The sequence below is a fragment of the Filicampus tigris genome, chromosome 4, assembly GCF_054856515.1.
Source record: "Filicampus tigris isolate MCC_2025a chromosome 4, RoL_Ftig_1.0, whole genome shotgun sequence".
Taxonomy (NCBI): Eukaryota; Metazoa; Chordata; class Actinopteri; order Syngnathiformes; family Syngnathidae; genus Filicampus; species Filicampus tigris.
In genome coordinates, this window is record NC_141220.1 from 24,423,280 (window position 1) to 24,449,883 (window position 26,604).

The 26,604-nt window shown below is 39.4% G+C and overlaps 1 protein-coding gene and 1 long non-coding RNA gene across 3 annotated transcripts in view; one reads left to right on the forward strand and one right to left on the reverse strand.

Annotated features, from left to right (window-relative positions):
• Positions 1-26,604, forward strand: part of met (MET proto-oncogene, receptor tyrosine kinase) — a 67,226-nt gene that overhangs the window by 33,727 nt on the left and 6,895 nt on the right. For both annotated transcript variants that reach the window (XM_086027357.1, XM_086027356.1), the window contains 11 exons: positions 2,535-2,692; positions 3,075-3,192; positions 4,105-4,241; positions 4,726-4,890; positions 6,028-6,127; positions 10,804-11,013; positions 15,904-16,053; positions 19,814-19,967; positions 21,188-21,322; positions 24,254-24,508; positions 25,024-25,104. In XM_086027357.1, coding sequence (XP_085883483.1) covers positions 2,535-2,692; positions 3,075-3,192; positions 4,105-4,241; positions 4,726-4,890; positions 6,028-6,127; positions 10,804-11,013; positions 15,904-16,053; positions 19,814-19,967; positions 21,188-21,322; positions 24,254-24,508; positions 25,024-25,104 — 1,663 coding nt within the window. The remainder of the gene's footprint in view (positions 1-2,534; positions 2,693-3,074; positions 3,193-4,104; positions 4,242-4,725; positions 4,891-6,027; positions 6,128-10,803; positions 11,014-15,903; positions 16,054-19,813; positions 19,968-21,187; positions 21,323-24,253; positions 24,509-25,023; positions 25,105-26,604) is intronic.
• Positions 16,155-18,390, reverse strand: LOC147149046 (uncharacterized). The gene is made up of 3 exons (XR_015086386.1): positions 17,907-18,390; positions 17,222-17,275; positions 16,155-17,136 (listed from the first exon to the last, which is right to left on the reverse strand). It is a non-coding gene; the product is annotated as an uncharacterized LOC147149046 (long non-coding RNA).

The window sequence follows — 26,604 nt, forward strand, 5'->3', positions numbered from 1 at the left end:
CTATGTAAATGGTAAGAAGTAACTTGAGGTAGGAAGTAACCCAGAAGTAACTTTAATCTGGAAGTAACTCGAGATAGTAATGTAGCAGGAAGTCATTTGAATTATGAAGTAATGTAAAAGTAACTTTTACCAGGAAGTAACGTCTGGTAAGAAGTGAGCTGAGGTTGGAAGTGAACTTAAAAAGACGTAAAAGGAAGTAACTTGCACCTTGAAGTAATGTAAAGTAGCATAGATGTAATTTGTACCAGGAAGTAATTTGAGGTAAGTGAGGAACCTGCAAGTGACCAGAAGGTTACTTGAAGTGGTAAGTAACCTACGAGTAACCAACGAGTGACCTGAATTAGTAACAAAAAGTCATTTAGACCAAGTAACTTGAGATAAGTAACTTAGAAGTAACTTCTACCAGAAAGTAATTTGAAGAAAGTAATCAACCTACAAGTAACAAGGAGTTAATTGAGTTACTAAGTAACAGAAGGTAACTTATTCCAGAACAATTTGATCTGAGGATGTTAACAAGGAGGTACCCCATACCAGGAAGTAACTTGAGGTATTAAGTAACACAGCAGCATCATGGAGTAACTTCAATCCATATGTCACGTAACCAAGTAACAATCTGTATCAGGAAGTAACGTAAAATAGAATGTAGTACAGTAGCAACAGGAAGTAACTTGCACCTGTAGTGAAATTAACAGTAAGTCAACTGCACTTAGAAGTAACTTAAAGTAAGACAACCAAGAAGATACTTGAGGTATGAATTAACCTCATAAAAACAAAGGTAGTAACTTGAGGTAGAAATGAACAAAGTGGTATAGACAAACTTGCACTTAGATGTAATGAAGTAGCAGCCTGGAACAGGAGCTAACGCGAAAAAAGAAGTAGCTGAAAAGTGACTTCAGGTAAGAAATAACCTAGAAGTAGCTGGAAGTAACTTGAGGTGGTTGGTAACCCAGAAGTAAGATGGAGTAACTTGCACCTCCACGCAATATAACAAAGTAGCAACTTGTATCAGGAAGTAACTTGAGGATGGAAATAACGTAAGAAGTAACAAGATGTCATTCGCAGCTACAATAGAAGTAACAATAAGTGACCTGCACTTAGAAGCAACACACGGTGAGAAGAAGCCGCAAACATAACCATGGCAACCACAAACTGGAGTTCCTCTGTGTACAGTATATGTGCGTACTGGGCAGCAGGACGTCTGGCCGCGTTTGATGCGCGTCGAGCGCTGTTGAAGCGGCATGATGCCGTCACAAAGTCTGTTCCCAACCGTCTCGGATGACTCGCGTGTGGAATGCTGCTTGTGGAAGTGTTTGGACAGTATTCCATCAAGTAGTATTCCGTGGCCCGGTTCCAGCTCCGATGGAGCTACCCCGCCGACGCCGGTGTTGTTCTTGTGCCGTCCGCGCCGACAGAAGATCGACACGCCGCTGCTTTCTTTGCGGCCGTGAAAGAACTTGAGAAAACACTTTTCATCTTCTTCTCAGGATCGGAATGTGCATCCAACATCACACAGCATTAGCAACACCTGCACAAGCCAATCACATCCAACTAAAACATTTCAGTGTTTTGTTGACATTCGCACATTGCATTTTTCGCCTTTTTAAGATGCTATGCACAAATGAATCACGCCGTCAACATTTCTAAATTTTACTCTATATGGTCAAAACACGCGGCACGGTGGTCGACTGGATAGCACGTCCGCCTCACAGTTCAGAGGTCGTGGGTTCGACCCCGGCTCCGGCCTCCCTGCGTGGAGTTTGCATGTTCTCCTGCGTGGGTTTTTATCCGGGTACTCCGGTTTCCTCCCACATTCCAAAAACATGCATGGTAAGTTGATTGGACACTCTAAATTGCCCCTAGGTGCGGTTGTTTGTTTTTGACATTCACGACATTCCGGATTAATATTGCGTTTGTGGAATAGGAGTCAAGAAGTAAAATCCACCCATTTTTGTCAGGGGGCGGCCATTTTTCCAATTGCCGTCAGCTGAAAATGACCTCACAGTTGCTTTGGGGCTCAGGTAACAACCAATCATGGCTCAGCTTCAGAAAACAGGTGAGCCGTAATTGGTCATTACCTGAGCCTCGTGCAACTGTGATGTCATTTTCCGTGACAAAATGGCCACCCCCTGAGATGGCTAAAAACGATGGTTTAACTCATATTCCACAAATGCAATATTAAACTGAATGCTGGAGGCTCATAGAGAACATTTTTTGCAAAGATTTTTGGGGGGGCTTGACTCCCCCCTTTAACTCACCAGTATGGGTAGTTTTTATCTTTGAATCTTGACCCGACGTGCTGGGTCATTGTGCCCATGCGCAAACCCATTGCGCTTGCTTTAAATAACCCAGCATTGGCTCGGCCCAGCACTGGTTTAGATACTTGGGGTTACTTTTGACCCAGAGTGTAGGAAGTAACCCAGAACTAGCCAAGAAGTAATCTGTACCACAAAGTCAAATGGGGTGTGAAGTAGCGAAGAGGTAATCTCTTGAAAGAATCTCAAGGTATGACGTATGATGGGAATACATTTTCTCAGGCGTCTCCGTCATCTGGGCCTCTCCGGGGCTCCACCACGGTGACCGTCTGCGGCCAAAACTTCGGTTTCGACCGGACGGAGAGCTTCAAGGCGTCCCTTGTGAGTGTTGAGCTGGCCGGCGCCCCCTGCAAACTTCCCAGACAGGACAATCTCAACAGGTCTGTGTGCATGTGCATCTATGTGTGTGTGTGTGTTCTATAGGAGCAGCTTTAATGGAGCTTATTGTGTGTGTTAAAGAAGGAATGTTAAGAAGCCCCCCAGATTCCCATCCCCCCCCCGTCCCATCCCAGATTTCCACATTCAGCGCATGACTTCTCTAAGTGGAAAATTGCTGGGGAAAAAAAAAAATCTGCATCCTGACTTCCCACTCTTGTTTAAAAAAAAAAAAAAAAAAAAATCCACCAATTAAAAAGCCAAAAAACACAACTAAAAACACTTCCCAGTCTTTCCCGGTTACATTCCTCCGGAACGTGATGATGTTGATTGGATTAGGAGCATACTAAGTCTTTTGTCTTCGGGGGGGTGTTGTTGTGTTTTTAGGTGGACTGAGATGCAGTGTTCCCCCGTCTTCGCTGGGAACTTCACCCCGTCGGGACACGCCGTCAAGGTCACCAGTGGACACAAGGTCGCGCACATGGAAGGCGCCTTCACCTTCGTGGTAAGATCTCAATCTACTCAAAAAGTCTCGGTATGGAGCAGTAGGAAGTAATTTAGAGAAGCATCTTCATCCGGAAGTAACTTAAAGCAGCGACTTGCGTCTTGAAGCAACGTGAAAGTAAAGTAGGTAAAGCCTAAACGTAACTTCTGTCTAGAAATAACTAGCATCTAAAAGTGACTTACTTTCTAAAATAACTCACATCTAGAAATAATTTACGTTATACGAGATTACGTTCATTTATAAGTATGTAGAAGTAACTTAAATCAACTCACGACACCGTCACATGTCTATTCTGATGCATTTCATTGGTTAAGAGACCAAGAATTAAATTATAAATAGAAAATGACGTGGTAGCCATTTAATGGATTAAACCAAAAAGTAAAGAAGTAACTATTATCAAGATGTGACTTGTATCTTGAAGTAACTTTCAGGGAAAGTAGGTTCAGTCTACATCTAACTTGCATTCAAAAGTAACTTGCGTATCGAAGTAATTTGCAGTAATTAAGTGACTTGCATCTGGAACGAACTTACATTGAGAACTTGCAGTAACTTAAATCAAGAAAAGACTTGATGTGTGTAACTGGCATTTGGAAGTAATTTACATCTTGAAATAAATTGCATCTAAGTAACTTGCGTCTAGAAGTGACTTTCAGGTAGAGGTAACTTAAGTCTCTGCGCGTGAGAGTCTGAGCGTGAGCTGTGGCTGAGAGCAGCTCCTGCATGGGTGTGACCATTATATGTTACAGTTCTCCTGTTGTTCAATAAACAACTATCGTCCCACATAAGAGCAAAATTCCATAAAAATTATGACATAAAAAAATGTGATAAAACAGGGGAACACTGTAACTTGTGTTGAGAAGTGAGCCATAGTTTACTTCTGTCCAAAACCTGAAGCGTGATCTCTGAATCCAGGATCCGGTGATCGACAAGATCTTTCCGACGTTTGGGCCCAAGTCCGGCGGCACCATGCTGACCATCACAGGATCTTTCCTGGACACCGGCAACAATCAAGAGGTTACGGTGGGCAAGGCGGCCTGTATAATACAAAGGTGAGTATCTAACTTGACATACTAATGGCCTGATTTACTGCGATTGCGTCTGCCAAATGGGCAAAATGGCCACGATGTTCTTTTTTTTGCAGCTTCTGGAAAGTGTAGATGCAGATAGGTCAAATTAGTGCGTGCAATGTGATTCATCCCACCTGAGACAAAGTGTGCACTTAATTTTGCATTTTTAAATAATAAATGTCAGCTCGCGTAAACATTTACGAAATGCCAGAAACAAATTAAAAAGTTGAATGCGCTTGCTGGCTTCCCCAAAATTATGAGCAATCGATTCATTTTTTTGTAAGTCAATGATATCTGGTTGCCGCTTCCATTAACACTTCCAATTCCACCACTTCAAATTCTCTGCACCACTTTTACACCTGCTGCCAACAACACGCGCAATCTCTTAAAGTGAACGCGCAGATTAGCGGCCGCTATTTAGGATCTTTGTAAACAAAGCTGTAAAAGTGGAACTTGGCGCCCACAGTTTGACGTCCAGCATGCTGACCTGCAAGACGCCTCCGCACGCCCTCCCGTCGGCGCAGCCCGTCAAGCTGACGGTGGACTCTGTGGAGCGCCAAGCCCCCTCAGCGTTCACCTACCACCAGGACCCCCTCATCAACAGCATTCAGCCATCACGCTCCTTCATCAGGTGACGCACTTTTTTTATTATTATTCTTATTAATCAAATTAAATTGAGTTTAAATTGTAATGTAATATTTTATGTTCCGTTAACCCATTAAGGACGGGAGCGCATAACCGGGTTTCTACCACTAGAGGCGTGAGCGCTGTTGCGTCATTCTACCTTTAAAGCCGGGAGAGCGGATACGTCGGTGTCTTTTTTTTTTAATCCAATTCTCCGTCTCTTAGCCAATTTAATGAATCAGAACATACACGTGACGGTGTCGCGAGACCGCGGAGGATGTCGTGGATTTTTTTCGAGCCGTAGGTAGGCTAATGGCGGACGCCGTCGAACATTGTGTTTGATTTAACATCCAATTTAATTTTACATTCTCATTTATTTTGAATTTAATTTGTTGTGCATGATATTTAATTTGATTCATGTATACATGTAATTTCATAGTATATTTCATTTTTTAAATTTTCATATTTTCATTCATTTTATTTAATTTGATATATAATTTAACTTTACATTTTATTCTGTTTTTCATCTGTTCGATTTTGTATTAGATTTAATAACATTTATTTCACATTTTATTTGATATTTAATGGTTTTCTTTTTCTTTTCTTTTATGCTCAACTGACTATTACAACTAATAATATTAATATACAATGTACTGAAATTCCATGTAATGGCATCCCCGTTTGGTCCATGCAACTGTATTTAATGTAGTTAGATTAACTAAATATGTAACCCCAAAATTTTCATATTTAATCTCAGGTTTTCATTCAGTCATGTCATTGCATTTTTAATTTCGTTTTATATTTGTATTTTTTTTAACATGATTGTTCCGTGCAACTTTGTTTAGTTAGATTAAACAGAAAAATAGTGTCCAACTAACGGAAACTGATTTCATTTAGTATTATTTTTTTCTATATTGAATTGATTTTAAAATGTTTTTTTATGAATGGTATGTTTTCTTCATCAAAGTCAACTTTTGCTGAGTGTGAATGTAACGCGACAATCCGACAGCTCGAAAAGGAAGCGCGTGGGCGGTGACGAGTGGCTAAAAGCGCTAACGCTAACAGCTTCAAACTCCCTGTGGGCATCTCACGTATCTGCACGCTACATCGATGCTAACGCCAATCTCTGCTTGTCCTCCCCCAGTGGAGGCTGCACGCTGTCGGCTCATGGCTTCTTCCTGCAGTCGGGCCTCCAGCCGCAGATGGTTCTCACCACCGAGCAGGATGCCATTGTCTTCCACGTGGTGAGTACTCAAGTTATACCGAGAAGTACACTTGGATGTTAGATTCCTTTTTTTTTTTTTTTTTTTTGTCCACTCAGATTTCAGGGTCTCAGTGTTGCCATGTCAATCTAATCTTCCCAGGGCCTTCACATTCAGTAACTCTGTCTGATGTATCTTAAACAATATTAGCGACAGGACTGTTTCTTTAACCAATCAGATTTCATATTCCTCCTTAAAGCCTCGATGATATCAGCATTTTTCGGTCATCTGATTGGTTGTGCCTAAAAGTAACCTGGAAGTCACTTAAGGCTAAAAATTAACCAAGAAGTGACTAGTCGCAGAATGTAAGTTGCACCTTGAAGTAGCTGTAGGAAGAAAATAACCCAGAAGCAATCGAGTAATTTGTATCAGGGAATAACTTGAGTTTCTGAGTTATCATTGAACTAACTTGTACCAGGAAGTAATTTGTACCAATATGTAATTTGGGGTAAAACATAAATAATCTAATCATTTAGATTAATTATTACTAAATTATAGTAATTTGAGGTTAGAATCCAAACATAAGTAACTGTTGCAGGAAATAATTTGCAGATAGAAGTAACTGTGGAAAGTAACCAAGAAGTAACATGTAACAGGAAGTAACCTAAACCACTTTGTAAATTGGGGTAAAAAGTAATCAAGGAAGTTACTTGCAAGTAACTTGAAGTTAGGCAGTAACCAAGATGTAAATTTTACCAGCAAGTAACCTGCACCAAGTTGTAACATGGGATATGAAGCAAGCTCTAGGAAGTCACTTACAAGTAACTTCAAGTAACTAACAAGTCATTTGTAGCAGGAAGTAACTCAAATAAGTAACTGGGGGTCAAAAGTAATACAGGAAATAAACTAGTGACATTATAGCACCAAAGAGGACTGTTCGTTGTGGTCCCCCCCCCCCCCCCCCATTCACTCCCACTGTCAACTTACGTTCAGACTTTTCAGTAATTACTCGCAAGAAGAAGCTCCCGCTGAAGGGCCGGCAGAAACTTCTGAAGATGAATAGCAATAGGAAAGGAAATGAAGTGTAGCCTAGCGCGTGCGGCGCATGGAATTGTCATCAGAGGTCCTCACGCCCACGTGGACGAGAAATGGCTCTATAGTGTGTTGATGTGGACGGAAAAGAGCCAAAGTCAAATGGAAGGCGGACGGGACAGCGCAAAGACAGGAAATGTCTGCTCCGCTTGTCATTCAAGTCCAGTAGCTCGGCGAGGCCTTCAGGATGTTCGGGATCTCCTCAGCCTCGCCGGCCACACTTAAAACTACTTAGACGCCACATGCACGCACACACATGCGAGTCAGGGCCGCGTGAGAGCCCGTCGAGCTGCTTTGAATTACAGTACATGCATCCGTCTTAACTATCCCAATTCATTATAATGTTTGTGCCAACATTAAATTTCATTTAAATAACTGACAATCTTCTAAATGAGTCCACTTTTAAATCACAGAATTAAAAAGCATTTACTTTCCACATACAAAAAAAACCCAAACTATTCATCTTATATTATGTTATATATTCATGAATATGTATCGGCATCTTTTTTTTTTTTTTTTTTTTTTTTAAGCAAATTAGCATTCGACGTCATTGTGTTTGTGTCCAGTGAGCGCACAGGAATCTCCCTTGCATGTGAACTTGCGATGATCCGACCAAGTATTCCCACATAAGAAGACGCGAGTCTCTGCCGGATTGAGTTACGCTCCAGTTGGCGCTCCAACGAAGGCGTTGAAGGTCTTTGAAAGGAAAAAGACGCTTTTTATTGGCTCCGCTACGACTCAATAACATTCCAGGTTAACAAGTCCTTTTTACCTTTTCCTTTTTTTGCTGTGGAGGCCTCCACGAAACGCCACCATTGTCTTCTCCCGCATATAATCCCTTGAACTAAAGCAGAATGGACCTGTACCAAAAAGTAACTATGCTTAGCAGTAACTAGAGTAACTTGAGGTTTGAAGTCATTTGGAAGTAAGGAGTAACTGCAGGTATGACCAAACTTGGAAGTAACTTTCAGGTTTGAAGTACATAGGAAGTAACTTGTACCAGGGAGTAACTTGCACTTTGAAGTAACTACAAGTATGACCAAACTTGGAAGTAAGTAAAAATAACTTGAGGTTGAGAAGTAACAAAAAAGTTACCCCAAAAAAAAGTAGCTTCTACCAAGAATGAACTCGAGCTAGGAAGTAACTTGCACCGAAAATCGACATGAGTGAGGAAGTAACCAACAGGTAGCTTATAACGAGAAGTCGTGGCCCACACAGAGTTTGCAAAACACGTAGGTGTGTGTGTGTGTGTGTAGTGTGTGTGGAAGACGTGCTGCTATGCTCTTTGGGGATCTTATCTGTCATTGGGCTCCTGTTGAGAGATAATTTGGGAATTTGGCAAACAAACACACGACAACATGTCATCACACACCCACGCACGATCTGATGGCCAGTGTTTGACCCGGGACGTATGAGTTTTCCGACTTTTCCTTCCTACTTATGGGATATTGTTGGACTGTTTTGTCTATTTGCGCTATTACCGCGTTCATTTATGAAGCTAAAAGCCTTGTTATGGAAGTTGCTGCTTTCCCCAGAGGGGTGCTGAGTGCTGAACTTTGCCTTGGAGGTCATTTGCATACCCCACGGAGAGTCACGTGTCAACACTTAAAAGTTGTTTTATCTTTTTTTTTTTTAATTTGGGGGTTAAAGCGCAGAGCAGAACCTGCTGGGTGACGATACCTCAAACCGGATACTGGACCTCAAATTATGCAGAGCAGGGCGAGGGTGTTGATACTTTAAGATTACACGTTTCACTCAAGTGTGTAAATATAAACGTATACTGTAATACACATACAGCATGTTTGTATCTCACATATGTACGTAGCGGGAAGTAACTGTGCTTAGAAGTAACTTGGGAGTAACTTGTACCTCGAAGTAACTACAGGTATGCTATAACTTAACCAGAAAGGTAACTTGAGGTTGGGAAGTAACTAAAAAGTAACCAAAAAGTAGCTTGTACCAGGAGTTAATTAAATTAAAGCTGTTGGTGAGCACTTTTACTTGGCTTAGCGGTAACTTGTACCAACAAGTAACTTGTGCTTAGAAGGAAACTGAGGTTTGAAGTACTTACGAAGTAACTTTTACTAGGGGGTAACTTGCACCTCGAAGTAACTACAGGTATGATCTAACTTAACCAAAAAGTAACTTGAGTAACTTGAGGTTGGGAAGTAACTGAAAAGTAATCGAAAAGTAGATTATCCCAGGAATTAATTACATTAAATCTGTTTTGGTGAACACCTCATGCCGAGATAATTAATCCACCTCATTTGTGTGACACACCACAATGCTGATTACTAGTTAATATGAGTGTTGCACAGGTGTGCCTGAGGCCGCTCTAAAATTTGCAGTTTTATTATATTTCCGCTAAGCCACCTTGCCAGTCTTTTCCAATGCATTGTGGGAAGGTTATCTTCCTAACACCTCCACGTGAAGATACCCCCTCCAAAAAAAAAACAAAAAAAAAACGTACAGTTAGGGCCAAGGGGTGAAAGGGGATCTGCCGGAATATTTATTCTGTCCGTCTTAACTTTCCCACGTACATAAAAGAGATTTCACATTTCCTCTCCGGCACCAGTGGAGGTTCCTGCACCGTCCGTTTGGGTCAGACCGAGAGAAGCCAGTGTTTTCTTTCACAATGTGAACATTTAGCTGCAAAACTGAGCGCGATTGTGCATTGAAAATATCAACAATGGAGCAAATGTATCACCTGACAGGACAAAGACGCCAACAATAAACTAAGCTCTTCATCCATCTACTCGGTGCAGGGGCAAAATTTCCTTTTTCTGTTTTGCTAGTTGCACAAAGTCAGCGTCAGAGGAGTTTGGTGCGAAAGGGCAAACCGGTCAATCCCAAAAAGCTGGCAAGACATTTGCAAACAGACGCATAAATTCCCCCCGCCCAAAATCAAGAAAAATAAGTACAAATGGATACAACATTAGTTTCAAGATCTCATTATGAAAAGGCCCTTCCGTTAGAGCCGATTGTCCGGTTTTTTTCGTGGCTTAAAAAGACCCCTATATAGTACAAATGTATTATTTTGTACTTTTTTCATAACCTAAAAATGCCCAGTACAGTACGAAATTACTGTAGATAAATATTTATAAACAATAAACAATTTCAAATATTTTTTTATTCTTTTATACATTTTAGAAACCGGCTTTTATTTCTTGACTTTACTTTGAAAGGGTTTTTAAAGTTTTTTGTTAATGTGTTTGAGTGTACATTCTAGTAATTTTTGTAAGATACTTTTGTTTTTCTCTGCTTTGCTTTTGAACGTTGTTAACTGTTGTGTTTGTAAATACTTGTAGCAGTTGTCTTTGCTTGTGTGTAGCACATTGAGTTGCCTTGTGTATGAAATGTGCTCGATAAATAAAACTGCCTTGCCGTTAAAAAAGGCCATTTTGATTCGACTATTAAACGTTAAATCCGGGATCCGTTGGTTACGAGTCCATGAAATGTCGGTTCCATTGTATTTTCATACAATACATATTGTACAAATGGGGAGACAAGGTACTACTGCAGCGACGCCGTAAAAAAAAAGATGGAAATTCTTTTATACAGACGTAGATTGTAATCAACTCGATTGTACTTGTTTTTAGACATATATTCGCTTTCCCCACATACAGAGCTGTGTATACGGTGAGAACCGCACTTCCATCCAGTGCACCACACCCTCCCTGGCCAAGCTGGCCCTGCCACCGCCGGTGGTCACCAAGGTGGCATTCATCCTGGACGGATACGCCACCGACCAGTGGGACCTGATCTACGTGGAGGACCCCCTCTTCCAGGACCCCAAGCTCACATCCAAGGACAACAAGAGCGTCGTGGAGCTCAAGGTGAGACCTTATCGGAAGTGTTTGAAAATTCAGCGCCTGGAGCCAGTTTCACTTAGCGACATCAAATTTGGTAAGCATTATTATCATGAGTCGACCCACAAAAAAAGTTTCAAAAAGTCATGTCTGGATGCATACAGCAGGCCTGTGACTGGTTTGAACCAGCCATTTTAGGCTGATTTGAGGGGAATCTTGCCCCCTGCAATGTTTTCATAAGTCATTCCCAAAAGGCAGTTTCACTTAGCAACATCAAATTTGGTAGGTATGTCTGTCGAGAGTAGACCCACAAAAAAGTCTCAAGAAGCCATGTCTGAAAAGACACAGGACATTTGCCATTGTGGTTTGAAGCGGACTGTTTAGGCAATTTTCAAAGAGTCCTCGCCCCCCTGGAATGTTTTCAAAATTCAGTCCGCCGGAGCCAGTTTCACTTAGCAGCATCAAATTTGGTCAGCATGATTATCGTGAGTAGACCCACAAAAAAATCTCAGGAAGCTATGCCTGAAAAGACGCAGGACATTTGCCATTGTGGTTTGAGGCAGACAGTTTAGGCTAATTTCAATGAACCCAGGCCTGGTGAAATGTTTACAAAATTCAGTCCTTAAAGACAGTTTTACTCATCAAAATCCAATTTCGTAGGCATTACTATCATGAGTAGACCCACAAAAAAGACATGGGAGGTCTGCCATTTTGGTTTGAAGCGGATGTTTTAGGCTGATTTTAAGGGATATTTGTCCTCTGGAAATGTTTTTAGAATTCATCCCCAAAACTAGTTTCACATAGGAACATCACATTTAGTAGGTATGTTTGTCATGAGTAGACCCTCAAAAAAGTGTCATGAACCAATGCCTGAAAAGACATGGGAGGTTTGCCATTGTAGTTTGAAGCGGACAGTTAAAGCCATTTTAAAAGAATGCTTGCCCGCTGGAATGTTTTCAAAATTCAGCCCCCGGAGCCAGTTGCAATTAGTAGCATCAAATTTGGTAGGCATGTCTATCATAGGTAGACCCACAAAAAAGTCACTGGAAGCCATGCCTGAAAAGACACGGGAGTTTTGCCATTGTGGTTTGAAGCGGACAGTTTAGGATAATTTCAAGGAATCATTGGCCCCTGTAATGATTTCAGAATTCAGCCCCCAAAGTCAGTTTCACAGTTAACATGAAGTTTGGTAGGCATGTCAATCATGAGTAGACCCACAAAAAAAGTTTCAAGACGTCATCCAACTAAAACAAACTATAAGTTGTCCATTTCGGTTAGAAGCAGCCATTTTATTTATTTTTTGGCCCATATTGCAGGGGTCCTATAAAGACAGATTCCTCCGAGAGATTTTGTCCATTTGCTACCAAATTTGAAGCACTTATAGATAAGCGACGGACACCACTAAATTGTGAAATAATTAATTTTTCATTTTTGTCCTTAGCTAGAGCATGGTAAAAGTTTGGTGAGTTGCTACGAGCTCCAAAACGTAGCCAAATGTGTCCAAATGCTAAGATAGTTCAAGATCATTTACTCTGTGGCTGACTTTGCATGCATGCTCGCGAACATTCCCACGTGCACGCCAGTTTGGGTCACGCCGGGAAGGAAACAATACAGAAACAAAAACAGGAAGTAGAGTCTGTTTCCCATCGTTTTTTTTGTTTTTTTTTGTCCAGTCTCGGTGGCCCAACCTTTATGTCTGTGAGTGCATTGTTGTTGCTGCCAAGGTCAAACCTCTTGACATTGTCAAATGAATTAACACAATGAAACCAATTTTTTTTCTTTATTCATTTTTTTTGTTTTTTTTTGTTTTGGTATTATTTTACCCCACTGACCGCTGCAGATGCTTCGAGGCAGCTGCACTCAAAGATCTTGGATTTTTTTTTTTAATTCCCAAGCGTGACCTTGGCCCTGTGGTTAAATCCACCCCCTTCCTTCACCCCTTTATTGGAGACCACTTTTTATTTTAGATGAACTTCGCACAAACGACGCAGCATCTGATAAGGTTGAATTGTGTTCTCATTTTGCCAGCTGCCACACTCGCACACACACATTTCAGCCACTGAGCAGTGGGCTAAATTATTTTGCAGCAGTTTAAAGTTTTGTGGCTGTAATCAAATCCGGGTGATTTGTATCTTGATTTTTTTATATAGCAATTTCTGGATTTTTTTTTTTTTTTTACAGTAATTGTGGTTTTCCTCGGATTTGGGCATTTTGTCATATATTATGATTTTGCACATCGATCATATCATATTTTTGTACTTATATGCTTTTTTTAATGTCCACTGATGACGGCACAAAGCTCGAAACAAGTGGTTTCGCATCGCAGTTTGCGCGTCAAATTTGCGCCGCATTCAAACAGATTGAATAGCAAAACTGAGAACCGCAATTTTTGTTACTTTTTTCCAATAGCTAGAATTGCGGAAACATCGCCTCCATGGTGGCAAGTAAGCTATCCTTCTGACAAGTATCGTCACAAAGGTATGATGAGGAAAGATAGAGAGGGCAGCCATGCTAATTGCTAAGCTAACCTACAGTATGATTGACACGTGATCATGAAACACACAAGTCTGACTGGAACAACGTTAAAGCGGAGCGTATACAACTTTGAACAACAAAATAGTAGTAGAAATAGAAAATGCATACACTGCCTTGCGAAAGTATTAGCCCCCTGGAACTTTTTGACCTTTTGCCACATTTCAGGCTTCAGTTATAAAATTGGATTTAAAAAAAAAAGTGAAGAATCGACACCAGGTGGGACACAATTGTGAAGTGGAACACAATTTATATGGTATTTTAAACTAAAAAAAAAGAAAAAAAAAAAAAAGAAAGAAAAACCTGAAAATGAAGTCATTGATTAAGTAATGTGACAAGTATTAACAGTAGAACTTCATTTGTACTTTTTTAGTAGAATACATTTCCGAGTTTGTACTTTTTTCTCCCAACAAGAAGCTGTGTAATCAGTGTGAGTACTTTTTGCCACCTGAGTGCTTGACTGACAAACATAGTGGTCAACACGCCGGCCGTGAGTGGCGTGATGGAACGCTGGCAGGGCGCTTCACGGGAGACTCACCGGTATTTGTCACCGTGGCACTTTATTTAGAGGTTGGGACTGTTCCTCACCAGTTTCCGGAACAAAGTTGTCATGACGACAGCTGGAAAATGCCACTCATCCATTTTCCTAGTAAATGACATTTGTTTATTATATTTTGAGTATAGTCATTTTTTTGTTATGTTTATGAGTATATTTATTCAGTATTTTTATTGGGGGGGTTTTCATACAGTATATCATATATGTTTTTTTTACAGATTTTATTTTTGGTATTTAATATTTTCATTTAGATATGTTGTTTTGGATTTATTCAAGTTTTATGATTTTGTGGAATATTTTTTTTACAAGTATTTCTTCATTTATTTTTGTTCAATAGTCTCCATCCGTGTTTATTTTTAGTACATTTATTAATGTTCATGTATGTAATATATCATAAGTTCAAATAACCTTCTGAGCCAAACAATTATATTATGTAGCATATATTTGTTTATTTTCATAGTAAATCATCATTTTAAAAGTACAGTATTATTAAACTAACATTCCTGATAAAACACAATTGTTCAATTTGTTTTTGCACACGCACCCAAAAAGTCCATTTTTCTTGAGAGTGTGTGTGTGTGTGAACGTGCGTATGCGTGTGTGTGCGTGTGCTCGTGTGAGAACAGGTGCGAGCCTCCACTCTGTGTCAAATCTGGAAATCCTGAGCTGTCACGCCAGGAATGTGATCATTCTTTTTATTGCCTTCTGGTGCACTCAAACAAGCATGCTACTATTATGTGTGCGTGGGTGCGTGTGTGCGTGTGTGCGTGTGCGTGTGCATGAGTGTGTGAAGTGGGTAAGAAAACCAAAAGTGAGTAAGAAAGTGAGAACGAGCAAAGGGTGACTGGTGTGTTGTCGCCAGACTATAATAAGCCACGCAACAAATGATCGCCGTGGCGATAATTCAGTGGGACGCCCTGATTATAATAATCACTGGGATGCTTATTGACTCAACTGTAGATGAGGAAGATGTCAACAATCAATATTTGCAGATTTTGTTTCCCTAAAATTATTGATTTGAATTGTTTTTACTTTTTTTTATTTATCTGTTGAAATAATGAAAGAAAATAAATACTGGTGTCAGTAAAATACTGATTTTTAAGTGATTTTTAAAAACATTTTTAGTTGCTGTGTTAATTGGTTGATTATAATTACTTGTAAAAAAAATCAATGATAATGAAATATTTTATTTAAATTCTTCCAGTTGATTTGAGAATAATACAATTAAAAATCTTTGTAAAGTACACATTTACAGATTAAGGATTAAAGATGTTCTATTTTAAAATGAGCATGAAATATTAATTTATCAAAATAAAACTCGGATTTGAAGAATTTTTAAGAAAATGAAAATGCAATTACCACAAAAATAAACATTATATACTGTATAAACATTCAACATTTTTTGTTTAAAGAATATTGGCAAATTAGTTATAAATACAACATTATAAATAAGGCTGAAATATTTGTAATAAAAAAATTTACACGATTTGTTGTAAATATAATACACATTTTTTTCCACTGTTATTACTTATTGTATAAAATAATTGATGTTATTATTCCACTAATTATGCATAACATTTAAAAAATAAGATTGAAACATCGCGATTGAAATGAACCTTTACCAATGATCTATTGTAAATAATACCATTAAAAAGGAAATATTTCATTCAAATGATATTGTTTACAATTGATTTCTTTTACTATTTAAAATATGTGTACAACAGATTTGTTCTAAGTACAGGCAAGATTCCCGAGGCAGAGACCACAAGAGCCAAAAGCTGTTGAAGTGCTGCTGTTTTGGTCGTCAACAGTTGTTGTTGTTTCGACAGGGCGACCGCATGGACCGCGAGGCCATGAAATGCCAGGTGCTGACCGTGTCCAACCGCAGCTGCGAGAGCCTCACGCTGGTGGGCAACACGCTGGAGTGCACCGTCCCCAACGAGCTGCAGGCGGCCACCGCCAAGGAGCTGCAGGTGGAGGTGAGCCACCACCCCGCTTGATTACCCGCAAGGTCGCCGGTCTGATGTGGAAGAAATTCGCACGCTCAATCCGCGCAAATGTAGAATCGCAGTGGCCGATGCACTTTCAGCCGTTTATTGAACGAGACAAACAGTCAAAAACGTCAATGCAAAATGTGAACACTCCCTACTAGCTGCTGTAGACCACAACTCACATCCAGACGCTCACACGCATAGTAACCACACAACCTGACTCTAGCCTCTTGTGTTGTTTGCTATAGGCCACGCCCTTTAAAGGCAAAGAGTTGTTCAGTACATTTTTTCTAAACCGATACCAGTATGAGTACTCAACTGGTGAGGACTCGCCAATACCAAGTAACCGATACCACTAGTATTTTGATATATACAACTTTCATTAAACCACTGACCGGCTTTAATTTAAGGTATTGACAACTCATGGAGGCTACCGATACCAGTCACTGATAAGGCAAAACAAAACAAAAAATCTGACATGGAGTAAGTCCTCCTCGGCAGTAATTGGCCCTATACTGCAGCGTTTGACAAAAATAATTTTAAATTTTATATATCAAAAGTACTAGCGGTACAAGTACTCATTATCGGTGAATATTAAAGGGTGAATACTCATACTACTGTTGGCCTGAAAAAAAAAGTGGTATCGAACATCCCTAATACAAATATCACAATGGTGCCGTATCGCGATCCCAGGGTGTAAGGTTAGGACTCAGTTCTGCATTCCCAGATCAAAAGTATATCAAAAGTACTAGCGGTACAAGTACTCGTTATCGGTGAATATTAAAGAGTGAATACTCATACTACTGTTGGCCTGAAAAACAAAGTGGTATCGAACATCCCTAATACAAATATCACAATGGAGCCGTATCGCGATCCCAGGGTGTGAGGTTAGGACTCAGTTCTGCATTCCCTCTCGAGACGAGCATCGCGTTTTCCCCGAAGTCACTCGTTTCCACGGCGACATGTGCCAGCCTCAGTCCACGCCGGACTTTTATTGTGAGAGCAGACACCGGATGCTGAAGCCTTTCACTCGTCACGTCCCCCGCTGAGGCTTTTACCACGTCAAGCTATCTGTAAAAAGCAGGCGGAACGCTGAAGGAATGCCAGAGAAGAAGTCAATAAAGGCGATGACCGAGACACTTAAATCTCTTCTTACCTCCCCGTTCGTTAAAGTGAGGTGGACACCTTAAAAATTGCATCAGTCATGCAACTGGAAGGGAATGAACAGAAAAATGAGGCATCAACTAACTACACGCATCAAAGGAGCACTTTGCAAGAGGAAGTATCGCAGATGCTGTTATTAGTATTTTTTTTTTTATCATAAAGAAGCTAAGCTAACATACCGTACAAAAGGAAAAATCGCCATTGACATGCTTTTGGTTAGCGTCCGCAGTCGCGGCTTTATAACCGTTTAAGCAACAGATATTTCAGTGCAAACTTTGGAGCAACATGCGGACAGTTAAAATAACAATACTCACAGTCATATATTCTTTATCCTCTATGAAAAAGGACTCATTACAGCATTTTATTGAGTCACTGAGAGCAGCCGTTTGCGTCTGCTTGTATGTGCTATATCGCCTCCTGGTAGTCACCAGAGGAGCAGGTCAATGAAATGAAATGCAGCATTAAATCATCATCCCCAAAAGGTTGTCGCCTAATTCAAGTATTTTCTTCACTGATGTAGTTTGAATTACATACAGCTTCCATACAATTGCTACAAACATTTTTTTAGCATTTCGTGGCGTGGTGAGAGATGTTTCATCAGATTACAGATATTCACAACAGATACGGATCATTTTTTCCTCCGGGACATAATGCACACTTCAGATGTATGTACTTGCCTTTTACATCCAAGACTTCAAAGTAGTGCTCCATCGTGAAAATATTGTAACGTGTAATGTGAAAGAGGAATTCATTTGATTAACAGTGATCGTAAAATTTCAACATAAATGACAGGTGAATGTGCATTGCACATCCGCCATGTTGTGCTGATGGAATTTTTTTTGCGCATAATTGAAAAAAATATCCTAGCAGGAACATTTAGAGATTGATTTAACAAAAATGTGTTTTAAAAAAAAACGTCGCTCAAGAAAAACTATTTTTTTTAAATTGTTACAGAGTGACCAATTTTTGGTGTAATATCTTTGAACGTTTTGAACTGCTGCTTTTTTTTAGGACATGGTGTAATTATATATTTGAATGTTCTGAAATCCTGCTTCAAAGCCCATGTTGTTATTGAGCATAATATGACATTTCATAAAGCGTACAGTTAGCACAAAGCTAACAAAAGCAGACTTCAAACAGGAAATGCCCCCAACCGAAGCTATCAGAGGACTTTTATTTACCTCCAGGCTAATATCCTTTAGCTATGTTCGCACACACACACACACACACGGGCACACACATACTTGAAGTCAAAGTGGTAACCTCATATCCACAAAACTTAATAAAAACAGAGGCAATATCACTGATGTAATCTGACCTCAGATAAATGCGCGTGCGCGTGCGTGTGCGCGTGTGTATAAATAATCTGTCTATATGGCTGGCTCTTGAAGACTCAAGGGGCTCAAATCTTGGCTGCCCTTAGATAAAAGTGGTGCATATGAACCATTCAATCACACTAAGGTGGACCGTTGTATATCGTTTGCAATTTTTGATTATTATTTTTGTATATTGGAAATGTATTACTTCTGCATTGTGTACACACCATGGGTGTCGTTTCATTTCTTAGTTTCATTGGTCTTAAAGTCATCAAATGGAGAAATAATTGATACAATTAATTTAATCAGAGTAAAGTGCGTTGTACTTTTTGTTTACTTGTGTGAAAATACAATAATGCAAATCATTCCATTACGTTTTGTATTTTTAATAAATAACCATGGGATTTATTATTATTTAAAAACCATTCGATCGGATTTTTAATAATGTACCATGAAATTTATTAATTACAGTACTGTTGTTTTTTTTCATATTTTTCAATGCAATCCATGAAGTTTTTTTTTTAAGTAAATGAAATTCTATATGATCCATTCAATCACACTATGGTGGAATTTATTGTTATTATTTCACATTTTTTAAATAATTATTTAACTTTAAATGTATCAGTCATTCATCACATCATTTAATTTGTAATTAAATGTAAAAGACAAAATATATAAACCATTCAATCACAATAAAGTGGAATTTGTTATTCTTCATTTAATATTTGCATTTCTTAAATTTAAATGTACATATTTTTTCTTCATATTCTTTGAATTAGATTTTTGGGGTGTTTTATGTAAAAAAATTAATGAGCCAATCAATCACAATGAGGTAGTTTTTTAAAATTAATTTAATATTTACATGTTTTCCTCTGATCATTATTTGTCTTCATATTTTCAATATTTTAAAATCTTTCATTATTTTTGTATTTTTCATATTAAAAAAAATCAAAATATATAAACATTCAATTGTTCATAAAATAGACATTTTTCATTTATTGTTTTCAGATTATTTTATTTTTTAAAAATCATATATTTTTAAGTAAAATATATTAAGCTTTCAACACATTATGGTTATTTTTTAATATTTAAAAAAACAAAACCATTCACTCACAAATTACCAAAGTGGAATTTCTTGTTTACCTTTAGTTCTTGTGATTTGTTTTTTTAATGCAAGTATTTTATTTCATTACATTTTTTTTTTTTACAGTACACACACACTCCCGCGCGCGCACACACACAGTGACTAATCTGACTCTCTGTTCCAGTGGCGGCAGGCCGACTCCATCCGTCACCTGGGCAAGGTGACGCTGGCGCAGGAACAGGACTACACGGGTCTGGTGGTGGGCTGCGTGTTGGTCAGCCTTCTCCTGCTGATGCTCGCCTCGCTGCTCATGTGGCGCAGGAACAAACGCATTGACGGTGAGTCGGAGACAGTAAGGACCTCCGCCAAGATAACATTGGATGGTGGACCACTCCGGTCCTGTAGATGGCAATAATGAGCGTTGCAAAACAGGACCGCCGCCATCTTGTGTGGATGGGAATTTTCTGAAAAGATTAAAAAAAAAAAAAAATCCTACCGTTGTCACCAAAATCTGGTGCAAATGTTGTTCTGGATTTTTTTTTTTTTTTTTAATCAGTTATGATCCATATGACATGATCATGGAAACAGGAGTTCAAAATATTTAGAGATTCCCATTTCATCGCCGACCCCCCCCCCCAAAAAAACAATTCATAGTTGCTTGGGGTCTGCATCTCTCCGCAAAAGACTATTCGATACGTATCTCGATACATGGGGTCCAATACGACTCAAGGATGCGACGATTTTGAAATGATTCGATTCAATTCGTCAAATCAAAACCAGTTTTCTGATTCAAAGCAGTTTTTGTTACACTCCTAATAGTTGCAAGGAGACTTGTTTTTTTTATCATTTAAATTATTCTGCTTCAGATGACACTGGCATGAACAGCCGCAGATCGGTTTGCCCATTTGATTGAACAAAAAAAAAATATGCTCGCTAAAAATAATAATAATAATAATAATTTTAAAAACTCAGTTAAAAATGATGCACATTTTTCACCACCTTTGTTTGAAAATATTTTTAATTAGTTTGAGGTCTTGCTTCAGTGCTTTAGCTTAGCAGCTAACCCAACATGAGGAGGTTTTTTTCGTCTGTTCTAAATCAACAATTAGATAAATGCAACTGCCAATTACACATAATTGAAAACATTTTTTAAAATGTATAAACCAAATTTGGTTAATATTTATCTCTGAATGTTCTTAACTCCTGCTTCCATACCATAGTTGTTATTTTTTTCCTTAAAATTGTTCATTTTTGATGAAATCTTTCTCAGAATGGTATGAACCTCTGTTTCAATGGAATTTTTTTTATTGAGCAGAATAATGTAAAACAAAACAAAAAAACGACAACAAAAAAAAACACCAGATAGCCACAGATGTCTCCCATGCTAGCCGAGCATCCAATGTAACACAAAAATACCGTTTGTGTGCTTGGTGTTTTTCTTGGTTCTTACTGTCTGCTCTTCTTTCTCCATCTGTCCCGGCTGGACCACTTCTGTTTCTCCTGTCCCACTTTCCGTCTCGATGCCCCCCCGCTCCCTCCACAAACCTCCTTCCTGTAGATCTGTCTGAGGTGTGGTGCGATGGCCGCGGTGACATCCAGCATCTGGACAGGCTTGCTAGCGCCAGGAGCGTCAGTCCCACTAACGAAATGGTGTCTCACGAGTCTGTCGACTATAGAAGTACGCTGCTGGAGGGTACGTGGAAGCTTCTCGCTATCGGCTGCTGCATTTCTAACACGCCGTTCGCGCCGTCGTCCTCGCTCTTCTCGATGTCTTGTCACTTGTCGACATTCACCAAACGAAAAAAGAAATGCTTTTAACACAAACTGGTCCAGGATTCCTGCTCTCCCCTTGCCTTACGGCCTCTGACAGCTGTTGCGGCTTCACACATTTAGATATCTGATTATCTAACCACAACTTTATTCCAAGGGTGAGGACCAAACTGCATGGCGAGGCTGCATTCAGCCGTTTTGGTCCTCACCTTTGGAATAGCCTGCCAGAGGATGTCAGGTCTGCAGAGACTGTTGATATTTTTAAGAGGAAGCTCAAGACACACCTTTTTAGTTTGGCTTTCAACAACTTTTAAATAATTTATCTTTTCTTTTGATTGAAGATAATTCTATGTTTTGCTTTGAATGTTTTAAAGCACTTTGAGTTGCATTCTTATGTATGAAAAGTGCTATATAAATAAAATGTGATTGATTGATTGATTGATTGAACTGCTTTCAACACAAAGGGGGGTAGCTAGTCGTGGTCGGGCCAATTAGTTGACTACTTCACGGGTTGACTTTACTACTCAATGCCAACTTTTAACGCTTGAAGTCGACTAATCTTTAATCATGTGTTTTTAGCATCTCGTCTTCCAGTCATCCAATTTACAGAGGCTGTAGACTCGCCCGTCTTTTGCTGTGCCAGACTATACCTCCCTGTGGAGTCGCAAAATGTACTGCGACCAAAACGGCAGTCCTCACGCGTCTTTGCGGTTCAGAGAGTACAAAAATAAGCTGCTAATGTCCGAGAATAGCAGTTAGCCTTGCTAGCTTCGGCTATGCTAGTCTTAAATGATTCATTCCAGCCGGTGTGGAAATGGAAATGGCAATTTCATTTTATTGTCATTACACATGTCACAAGTACAGACACATGAAATTCATTTAACAGTTTCAACCTGTCCAAGAAACAAAAAGCTAATGAAACCAATATGAGGAGACAGAACGGGAAGGATGACGGGACGCCAGACGGTATCCGGATTTTTTTTTTTAGGGAACACAGAGAGAAGAAGTAGGGGATATAAAGCAACTCCCAAACTATGCTCCTATGTAGGGGCACAGGGTGGGATCTGGAAAATTCACCTCACTTTGCGGGCGCCTGTCTGTGATATCTCAGCAGTGTCCTAAAGTGACACGTGTCGCGATATTGGTGTGTTGTAGCAAACAACTCCTATGATGTATAAAGTTCTCGTTAGCATACAGTTGTTGTCTGCGTATTATTTGACTTAACAATTTGGTCACGAAGATAGAATGTCAAAGACTAGCAGCAATGGTAATAGCCGAAATGAGCGAGGCTAACCGCTATCCTCAACCACGACCAGCTGGAACATGCGCAGGAATCCCACTAATTGCAACAAATACAATCAGCATCCTTTTGAACATAACGAACAAATCAATTTAAAAAAAGAAATATCCGAAAATCAACTCCGACCAGTTGGCATGTCATCTCCCTCGGCGTGAAATCAACAATCTAGCGGCAACACCCGCCGGCCCTCAACACCCCCTCCACGCCTGCCCCCACCCCATCCACCTACTCGCCGCAAACTACAATGATCTCATCTGTCTACCTGGTGTGCAGGAACATGATTTTAGCTTATTAGCTAATAGCAGAACAACCACACATTCTCCCTCAGGACTGATGAACACAACAGCGATCCCCCACACACAAATATGACATCATCCAAACCTGCTTCAACACGTGTGTACCGTAATATCTCATCATCTTTTCTAGCTATCTTTGGTCCAAATATTCGAAACAGTTGTCAATATTGCCACAGCGGATTATTACTCTACAGTATATTATTGCTACTACTAGTGCTGTTGATTTCTATTGTACAAGGCAACGAGAGGAACTTCATAATTACATTGTTCACTTTACCCTATTGATTATATCTAGTAGGGCACAACTGATTAATCCGCCGGCCGATCTAATCAACTGATATTAGCACTTATGAGACCTGCTGATTTTGTGCAGATTTTGCTCTATAGATTATAGAGTCTGGTTACTGATTCAACTGATTACCGGTAATCGACTGGCCGATTTAATCTGCCGATATTAGCCCTTTTAAAATTTGGGAAAATTGGCAGATTTTTTTAACATAGTTTTTTTACTCTATTGATTATTTTTAGAAGTCCTGTTCGATCGCCAAATGGTTTAATTGGCCGATATTAGCCCTTTAAAAATTGCCCCAAATTGGCCAATTCTTTTTTTTTTTACTGTTTGGATTATTTCAAGTAGGACCCAACTGCATAAATAGGCTGGCCGGTTTTGTCAGACGATATTAGCTCAAAATTGGCAGATGTTTTGCAAATTTTTTCTTATTTTTAATTTTTTTTGCTCTATGAATTAGTTCTAGTAGTCAACCAATTAATCGACCGACCGATTTTATTGGCCAATATTATCCCTTTTTTTTTTAAATCGCCAAAAATCGGCTGTTTTTTGTTTTGTTTTTGTTTTGTTGATTGTTTTTTTACACATTAACATATATAAAAAAATAATGACCTTCAAACACCCCCCTTCAAAAAAAAAAATCGGCAAAAAAAGATGAACAGATTTTTCCGATTTTTTTTTTTCTTGCCCTTGTAAAGTTAACCAAGTACTAAAGTAAAAAGTATACATTTTATATCAGGACCAAAAAGAAGTTTTATGTTTTATTCATTGTACAGTCAGTTTTTTAATGAATTGGCTGATTAATCATTTATCAGAATTTTATTCTTTTTTTATTATTATTTATAACGGTCGGGCCCTAATTTGTACTCCATTTATTTCGATCGTGCGAGGTGTCGTCGTTTATCCTAAATAACTTAACTGCGAGCGGCGACTCATTCCTGCATGTTTGTGTGCTTGTCGCCCTCTTAGACCAGGGCACGGAGCGTCCCGAGACGTGTCGGGCGGCTCCCATCTTATTCGGGTCCAGCCGGGAGCTGCTGTCACCTCGAATGGGGTCGCTGGCCCGTGGACTGGGGATGGATGGCGAGCTGGTGTCGCCGCTGTTGATGGCGCCGGTCCACATCGACCTGTCCAGTTTACATCCTGACCTGCTGAGCGAAGTCCAGCATGTGGTGATCGCCCAGGACAGACTCCTGTTGCACCTCAACCAAGTCATCGGCAGAGGTGAGCAGTAGTTAGTTGTGAGCAGAAACAGAACCGCGGCACTCCCGACACCACAAAGATGGCCGGCCATGACTCGTACACAGCACAGCAACCCTGCGGGACGCCCAAACCCCTCTCCGCCCCACCACCGCCAACTTTGAGGTTACCCCGTGAAATAAAAGGAGCCTCCAATTTTCGCCGTGGTTTCACCGCGACTAATTCCTGCGGCGCTCGCAACCTGACACCCTTGGCCATCTGCGATGGCGTGATAGGGGAACGTCGCGCTCATTTCATTCCCACCGCCGCCCCCCTGAGAACTCCCATACCCACAAACTGCAGCTATAATTCATTGAGGTGGGGGGTGTTAATGAATAAAGCCTGGTGTTGAGTTACTCTTGCACAGTCATAATCAAGTCACATGCTGTGTCTGGGGGTGTATAAACATGAAACGTCTTGTAAATGTGCTTCATTGGAGTTGGGTTGATATTAAATGTGATGTATTTCCTAAATGTATGAAATATGATGTATTCTTGCAGGTCACTTTGGATGCGTCTTTCATGGAACTCTACTGGAGCCGGACGGTCAGAACCAACACTGCGCCATCAAGTCTCTCAATCGTAAGCTCCTTTCATATATACTCTGTGAGGGTGGGTGCCTGAAGGGGGATATATATATTATATATTATACATACATATATATATATATATATATATATATATAATATACTTAAGAAATTAATTGGTTCTGGAAGAAATTTCTTAAGCAGAAAATTTTGTAAGTTGGGACGCATTTTCCATGTAAATGCCTTAATCCGTTCCAAGCCCCCCAATATTGAGACATAAATGTTTTCTAAAGCATAAAAATGCATCAAAACATGTAACAAATACATGTTACAATTAGATTGCACAATAAATGAGAGTTGTGCATAATGTAAAAAAAAAAAAAAGAATAGAGTAAGGAATAAAAATAATGGTCGTTTACCTTTTAATTGCTGTCCTCATCGCTTTTTGCCCTCTTTGGTTCATGTTCTCTTTCAGAAGTGCTTTTACCTGGCGTTTTGTAAAGAACTGATGAAGTAGAGGTACCACTGTACATATATATATATATATATATATATATATATATATATATATATATATATATATATATATATAGAATCACATCACAATCACAACTCTGTCCTGTAAAAAACACGTAACGTATGTCCAATTTTGTATTTTTTAAAATGTTCACATTAATGCGATGTCTGTAACGCGGAAACCTCGTTCACGTAAAAATATAAAAGAAAAAAATGGACATACGTGATTTTCACAGGACAGCGACGATATAATGGTTGAGCAGACAGTACGACTTTCTATGGCCATCCCAGCGAAACGTTTCCAATCAAACAAAGTATGACATTGCAATCACGTTACCAGAGAATCACTTTATTTTTATTTATTTTTGAACGTTGGGGGCCAAAAAGAGATGAATCAGCGTGGCCTGGTAAGGATTTTAATCTAGTAAAGATGACAGTAAGGGGACGGGATGGGATGAGGTCTCATCCCCTGGGATCTCAACCTTTTGATTCCTCATCTCTTTGTTGCCTTTTGTTCCATGTGGAGGCTTCTTCCTGTCGCTATGACTACCAGTCCAATGACAGACAGGACCTCAAGTCCCGCAATTGCAACCTGATGTCACACTTTCAGACAAAGATTCAGCAAAATTGTGTATATATATATATATATATATATATATATATATATATATATATATATATATATATACATACACACACACATACAGTACGATTAAAAAAAAATTGACAAGCAAACAATTTAGTAGAACAAAAATATATGAAAATAGAAACAATATAAAAGTAGCTCGGGTTACACTGACTAGCTTCAACAAACCTCCAAAGTCATAACATAAACAGCCTATTTCATTGATACGTTAATAATGGGACAGAAAAGTCGAGGGATTTTTTTTAATTAAATAAAATATGCGATTCACTTCGAGTTAACTATGAAAAAATGCGATTAACTACGATTAAAAATGTTAATCGCCTGACAGCACTACTTTCAACACAACCAGGCGGCTTCGATGCGGCTCTGACACTAGACCACAGAAGCAAGGTT